Raw genomic sequence first — 7,630 nt, forward strand, 5'->3', positions numbered from 1 at the left:
GGCTTATTTCACCCTTGTTTACATACAACATTTAGATTATAGAAGTAGCATGTTCATTAAAATATATTCCTCATGATAAGATTTGTCATGAGTGGGAAAACAATATAAATAAAACTTTTCCAAAACACAGTTGACATCTGGGCATGATAGGGTCCTTAATAAATGAACAGAAATCTAACCAAAAATAATAATAAACGGAGCAATTTCAATAGGGTCCTCTCACCATCGGTGCTAACAAGCCGAAGAGGACAACTCTAAAATAAATGAAAGAATGTTCCTGTATATAAACCACAAAATGTACAAAATATATCAATATCACAATTAAATCTGTTTATAAGATATAATTTCAAGGGTAATACTTATACATTTAATTTGGACTGGATAAAAAATATACCAGTAAACACTATTATTCTTATTGGAGGAAAAAGAGAACTGTCTGGTAAAATCCAAAGGCCTCCGTGACGTCAACACGTGCGTGACTTACTTCCTGGTTTTGCGTTTTCTAACATAAAGGTGTGTCGAATCTCTCTCCAGCATTTTGCTGCTTTGGGTTCATCAAGAGTGAAACTTATGGACGTATTCACTTAATTACCACAAGACAGCAGCTCAAAACACAGAGAAGAGATAAAGTAAAGGTTCGTATGACTTTTGTTTGGCTTGTAACGTTTTATGTGTACATTTAAGTACACTAAACGATAGATTCGGTAAATTGACTTTCCTAATAGTTGTCATTGACATTTCTGATAGCGAACTGTTTAATGGCTACTTATTTTGTCAAGTAGTATGTAGAAATAAACTTTAAAACTTTTGTAAACAAAGTGATGAGGTTAAAAACGGGGGATAGAGCGCGTCCATGTGTTGGAATGCGGGAACGCGCCGCAAATAAAGAGAATTAAAACTATGAAATAATGTGATGTCGGCGCTGTAGTGAAAATATATAAGACTAGATGAGTTTAGAAACCTACTATTTTTAAAATGGCTGTGAAACCTAAAGTTTCACGTCTGAAGATGACATTTCCTGTTCAAAAGGTACAGTAACAGTTTAGATACATTGGTTTTTATAGCTTGTTTGCTTCTAGATGTCACTGATTTAATACATTTTTATTATTATTTATTAATATTTATACATTTTATAAGTTGTAATATAAATATACTCTACTAATTTATAGAACTTACTCGGTTTAATAAAATATTGTTTATAAAAAAAAAAAGTATTGTTTGGAATTAAATGTTTGTCTTTATTTGAACCATATCAGAATTGTTGCTATTAAAGTCATTTTTAATTGGTTTAAGATTCCTAATTAGATTCCTAAATGTTTGAAATATCAGTCTGATTGTCACATAGTATTGCCATGTGATCTGTAGATGATACCTTGGTTTCAGATTATTAGAAATGTTGTCATCTGAGATTCTAAATAAATATCTGAATTCACCATAATAGCTTAATTTATCTTATCTCTAACATTACGCTTTCTGTAAACAGGCGTGACTGACGAGGACGTTTTTCCAGATGTAGATATGAGTGCTGAAATCGGCACCATCCCCACGTTACAATTGTATTTGGATTCCCTTTGGTCATCCAGCGTAGGATCACACAAATCTGACGCAAACACCAACGCATGGGTAACAGCACCTGCGTCTCTGTACAAGCCTCCCGTTTTCTGTGACGCTAGAATGGACCCGGCTCAGCCCAGCCCGACTCCAGATGAATCCTCAGAACTGGGGTCTGACTTTCAGACCCAGCTCGACCTGTTCCTCAAGCTGGGGTTTTCCCAAACGCAGGTCCGCGCCGCTTTCCTGAAACTCGGCCTCAGCGCAGACACCAACAGGGTTCTGGGCGAGCTGATACAGGCTGCTGGGGAATCTGAAGAGATAGAGGAATCTACAGCCTCCCCGGTGCTGGTTCCACGTGGGGATGGATCCAGTAAGACCCAAAATCAAAGTGCTCCGGCAATGTCAAGTGCTCCAGAAGAGCTGGTAGAGGATGAGGACGCACTCAGACCTATAGTCATTGATGGGTCTAATGTAGCCATGAGGTGAGTTTACTGTACACATGACATGCTTTCAATGACACTACACCTTCCATCCCTTTGCTATTACTTTTTACAGGAAATTTAAAGGCAATGTAAATTTGGACGACCTTTTCCTTTGTATCAAATGTTTAACAGGACATTTTAAATGTAAAAACAGTTTTCCTAGAACTAGTACTAGTCTAAGGCTGTTTTCCCTTTACATTTTTTGAAATATTGTTAAGTTTGCAATTTTTTGGCCATTTATAGCATCGTCAAAAGGAATTTAAAAAATGGTTTAGCAAAAAGTTGCCCTGTTGGGCTAATGTTTTAATAGTGCCACACTTTTTGTCTTAATTATAGTTGGATTTGCAAATAATTATTATGATAGAAAAATCAAGGGATGTTCATTACATCATGGCCAAGTCTGTTTGTTTACTGTAAAATAGATGAATAGTGTTTACAAATTAAATGTTTATCCTTTGTGCGGTAGTATTGTTTTTTTTTTACAATCATTCAGTAATTGTCACAGTTTAATAAAACCCAGTGTTTCCTCACACACATTCCTAAAAATGTGCAAATCAAGTCCATTTCCTTCTGTTTTTGTGAATACAGAGATGTATTTGTGCTCACGTGAAGGGCAACTTTATGAGTTATGACTGAACGCTTATTTGAGAACGTATATGTTTTTTGGCAATCATGTAATGGGAAACAGATAAAAGTTATTTGACAGACCGAATGGCATTTGGACACTCCACATCATAGTATTTTACTCGACTAATTCTTTGCGTGGGATTTGTCGTAATGAGTAATTCATTCCAAATGTCAGACCAGAAAATTAGGAAGTTATTTGGAGAAGTTAGATCATATGGTGCCAAAGCGGATTCACAGTATTGTTGTGATCTTTTGAGAATCCTCCCTTCCCTTTGTATTTCACCTGAATTTGCAAGTAGAGTCCAGATTTGCCCCTGCAGGCTCCTGTAGCTGTCATCACTCCAGTATGCAAATAATCTTATATGCAAATAAGTGCCGTTTCCAGTCCCCTCCCTTCCTTCTTTCTATCCTGAAGGAGAATGTCTGTGAAAAGTACGCTGTGAAAATGAACAGGCCCGACTGCATTGCAACACGTCGTCTGATTGGATAGCTCTGCCCACCTTTGTACTATTTTTGTTCCTATAAATCAGACACTTTTTATTACCTCATTGAAACAGACAGTTTCCACTTTTCACACACCCACTTCTGTTGATTTACAGTTTGGATCTAAACTAAAATGTACTTATTCATCTATTTGTATCTATTTTAAACTAATGACACTTGCACCAAGTCTGCCACTGTCTAGAAGGAAGTATAACGACATTTATTTGAACGAACTTTAGCATTCCCCTTAGCTCAACTGGCAAGGAAAAAAAATGAACTGATATCTTACTGCTTTCTTCAGCAGATCTCATAATGTCGTTTATGTAGTTGATTTGCTCTAAAATAACTTTTAAATTTGAAAAGTTGAATATGATAAAATGCTTTTGATATTCCTTGTTTGCAAGTAGCTTTGGATAAAAGTGCCTGTCGAATGAATTAATGTCTGTACAATTTTATTATGCAAATTCAAACCTATTTTTTTTTTAAACTGTTTCTTAGCCACGGGAACAAGGAAGTTTTTTCCTGTCTGGGAATTCAGCTGGCAGTGAGCTTTTTCCTGGAGCGGGGTCACGTTGACATCACGGTGTTTGTGCCTTCCTGGAGAAAAGAACAGCCGCGACCTGATGTACCCATTACAGGTGAGGAAAGGGGAATGCACCTAGTGTCAGGAACAATTCCTGCTGTCCGAAATGACATTCCCATAAGCAGTGTCTGTTTCCTCATAGCAACCATATGGCTAAACAAAGAGGCAACAGATGATGCCAATAGATAGCAAATTATGTATGATTGGTTTTTCAACTAAAGTTTAAATGGAGCACTAGAAATGCAGTTCTGTTTTTTTATTTCTGGTTTTAAACCCAATCAAACGCTAAGCGCAGGTGTTAAATAATAGAACTGGAAGTATGGGAAAACCCTAAAATTAGTTCATTTGTGTAGCTGACGGAATTAAGTATGTCATCGGATATATTGGCAAGTACCTTGGGTTTTTAAAACCTTCGTTACTTCCTCGTAAAACAAAGAAGGCCGCAGTAGAGCAGTGTAATTATGCGACTGCTGCCTTTGTACCAATGTACCAGCCTGTTTGATCTGCATGTTTGCCAATCCCTCAAGAAGTTTGACCTAGCTAGAGGGAAATAATGCAACTTTGTGGTTGTTGTAATAATACCGTGAAACCAACATATAGTTGTGATGTTGATTTGTCTCAACTGTTGCCATTTCACAATGAAAACATTGCATAAATATGTCTTTGAAATAAACTGTCGCTGTGTAAATGGGCACGTGCCCAATGGAAATCACAAGCAAATTTAGATGCCAAGAATCCTTCTCCCTTGGGGTGTCTGTTCCAGCTGGTCCAAAAGTATAATTGAATACCAACAAGACTTGTTTAGTTTAAACAGAATAGACAGTGTGTTCCAACATTGGCTGTAAATCAATAACAATATGTCAAAACAATTAAATGATATGATGTTAACCTAATGTCAATAACAATATGTCAAACTAATAACATGATATGCTGTTTATCTCGTGTCAATCAAATATTAATATAAATAAATATAAAAAAAAAAAAAAAAAAAAAAAATATATTTACTGAGGACATTATTTTGACAGACAAAAAATAAAAACATTTATATTGCAAAAAAAAAGTGATAAAGTGATTTTAGAAGTCAGTATATTGTTTGTTTTATTTCCATATCACGAACACACTGCAAACCTATCACTGGCTTACATTTCACAGAAATTCATTTTACAATCAAGTCCAAGGTTCACAATAAAAAAATAAAAAAAACATTGCAATTTTCAAATACTTGCTCTGTATATATATATATGCATTAGACATATGCATTTCTAGCCAATGCATATATGTCTTACTGTTTTTTTCTTCAGCATTTTGCACCATAAGAGGTGGATTTTTAATATAGGTAAAAGTAGGTTTAAAAAACAACATTTTAAGACATTTGATTTTAGAAAGTGCAAACATGCATTTAGATGTTACTTCAAGTTTAAAATGATCCAATTTCTTATTACAAAAGGTCAGGCTGCATGACTAAATATGTTCATCTTATTATTGGTCACTTTCTTTTTTATAATTGTACTAAGTTAAAGCATCAAAATGACTACCGTAATTGTGACAACTTATTTAAAATCTCATGAATATTTTTCTTCAGATCAGCACATTCTGCGTGAATTAGAACGGAGGAAGCTCTTGGTGTTCACACCATCCAGAAGGGTGGCCGGAAAACGAGTGGTTTGCTATGATGACCGTTTTATCGTGAAGCTGGCCTACGAATCCGACGGCATCATTGTATCCAATGACACCTACCGAGATCTGCAAGGAGAGCGTCCTGAGTGGAAGCGTTTTATAGAGGAGAGGCTTCTGATGTACTCGTTCGTCAATGACAAGTAAGTGCTGTTGCATTTTGGTCAGTGCAGCGTACGTCAAGCTGTTTAATAAAAGCCCTGCTGCTAATTAATTCCAATTTGATTCAATTCACATTGCTTTTTTGTAGGTTTATGCCTCCAGATGACCCTTTGGGAAGACATGGACCCACCCTCGACAACTTCCTGAGGAAGAATCCACGTATACCCAAAAAACAGCCCTGTCCTTATGGTGAGATTTTTTTTTTTCTGACTTTAATGAATGATTGACACTGTACAATCACTAGTGTGTTCACATGGCCTTGTGGTCACATGTTGGTGTAATTATCAGTGTGTGGCATTTTTAGTTGCTATAGCCCATATAGAAAGGGATAATCCAGATCCAAGGAATTGATAAACAACATACAATGCTGCTCAAAAGTTTTGTTTCACTCACCAAGGCTGCATTTATTTGATTTGATTATTTGTGAACAAGATTTAAACTCTCCAATTTTCAATGCAGGAAAGAAGTGCACTTACGGAATCAAGTGTAAGTTCCATCATCCGGAGCGAACCAAGCAATCCCAGCGTGCCCTGGCCGACGAGCTTCGGGAGAAAGCCAAAATTTCATCCACACCGCACAAACCTCAGCCGCTTTCCAGTCAGAGTCCGTCTCTGGATGAAGTTATGGAACAGAAACTGTCCCTCGACGTGTGCGAATCTCTCAAGAAGAGTTACGCCAGTGAAAATGTCCTTGTCATTAAAGGAGCCCCCCAGCTAACGCAAAGGAAGTTTCCTTCGAAAAAAGAACGTCGGCATTCGTCAACAAGCCTAGATTCTTTTACCAACGGATCTCAAGAGTGTATGGATTCTGGCTTGGGTTCCTACGAATGTCATTCTCATGAAGCTCCTCATTGTGATCGGAAGTCCAAACCATCCAGCAGTGGGCGGCATCTCTACGTTCTGGCCAATAGCCAACCCTGCAGTTGCTGTTCCTACCAATCCCTCAGAGCTGGTGGAGCCGGTCAGCACCACAGCGGCTCACCAAACCCGGGTTACGGTCAACCCCGCTATCACTCCTACGGCGGAGGTCCAATTTACCCTCCCGCCAACATGTCCCAGTATTCATTTCCACACAGCAGAGGGCCTCCTCCCCACCAGGGCTACTGGTCCGACCATTATAGTGGCTATCCTCCGGCATCCCACAATGGCATGCAGCCGGAGAGAGGGCATGGACACTGGTCCCCTTCCAATAACAGTCCTCAGTGGTCCGAACGGGAGCAGGTGAGGAAGAAATTACTCGCAATTTTCAATGCACGTTTGGTGGACAGGGCCATGGACATGTTCCCATATCTCCTAGACCCACAAAGACTGGCAGCAGAGATTTTGACCCTTCAGTCTCAGGATGGGGCTTTATGATTTTTGCTGAAAGACTAGATAAGACAAAGATTCAGGCACCGAGTGTGCTACACCAAGGTCTCAACCTCAACCACAACAAGTGATTTCGTCCCAGTCTGTCATGTAATGCTGTGTAGCTCCACCCACAGTGAAATCTCATTGGTCCAAAATCCCTCACATTTACTATCAAAAATCCCGGTCAGGACATGTTTTGAAATTATTTTATTGTCTGCACAGCTTAAAAGTACAATGATACTTTAATAGATATTTAATCTTTGTCATGAAATGGACTCAATTCAAGCCAAGATTTATTTCTGTTGTATTTTTAATATTGTTATTTGACGTATAACTATGGTAATTCACTATTAGTTGTATTAAAAGGGTTTTTACCCTTTTGCTATGGTTCTCAGTATCAGCCTTGATATTATTTTCACAAAAGATAAAATTTTATTTAATCATGGCATGAGTTTTTTTTTTTTTTTTGGAAAACATTTTTTTGTGTTTGAAGTGTTATTGTTTGTGGCTCTGCATGGACTGCAGTACCATATAGGTTGAACGTGTTGGCACCATGTGCCGTAACTGACGCTTGTTAAGCAGAACTACCAGAAAGGTAGAAGAGTACGCACCCTTTGGTGTATTTTCCCATTTTAATAAGTGCTAAAGCATGCAAAAGTTCTCAAAGGTAATTGCCAAAAGCATGAAACATGCACAAATAAGACTGTCATGGAACT

General features: G+C 37.8%; 1 protein-coding gene across 1 annotated transcript; it reads left to right on the top strand.

Moving 5' to 3' along the window:
- Positions 1-543: 543 nt before the first annotated feature.
- zc3h12ab (zinc finger CCCH-type containing 12Ab) lies at positions 544-7,109 on the top strand. Its single transcript, XM_056242571.1, has 6 exons — positions 544-635; positions 1,484-2,036; positions 3,645-3,784; positions 5,312-5,546; positions 5,654-5,754; positions 6,025-7,109. The coding sequence occupies exons 2-6, from the start codon at positions 1,519-1,521 to the stop codon at positions 6,918-6,920; spliced, it is 1,890 nt and encodes a 629-aa protein (XP_056098546.1). The 5' UTR covers positions 544-635; positions 1,484-1,518; the 3' UTR covers positions 6,921-7,109.
- Positions 7,110-7,630: the final 521 nt, after the last annotated feature.

This window comes from Rhinichthys klamathensis, unplaced genomic scaffold (genome assembly GCF_029890125.1).
Source record: "Rhinichthys klamathensis goyatoka isolate OS25496 unplaced genomic scaffold, OSU_Roscu_1.1 h1tg000731l_1, whole genome shotgun sequence".
Lineage (NCBI taxonomy): Eukaryota > Metazoa > Chordata > Actinopteri > Cypriniformes > Leuciscidae > Rhinichthys > Rhinichthys klamathensis.

What these genes read in the sequence shown, in the direction of transcription:
- zc3h12ab (XM_056242571.1), top strand. Translation starts at nt 1,519, where the DNA reads ATGAGTGCTGAAATCGGCACCATCCCCACGTTACAATTGTATTTGGAT. An exon ending in GGGTCTAATGTAGCCATGAG is followed by an intron (nt 2,037 to 3,644) that starts GTGAGTTTACTG and finishes ACTGTTTCTTAG; the next exon opens with CCACGGGAACAAGGAAGTTT. An exon ending in TACTCGTTCGTCAATGACAA is followed by an intron (nt 5,547 to 5,653) that starts GTAAGTGCTGTT and finishes GCTTTTTTGTAG; the next exon opens with GTTTATGCCTCCAGATGACC.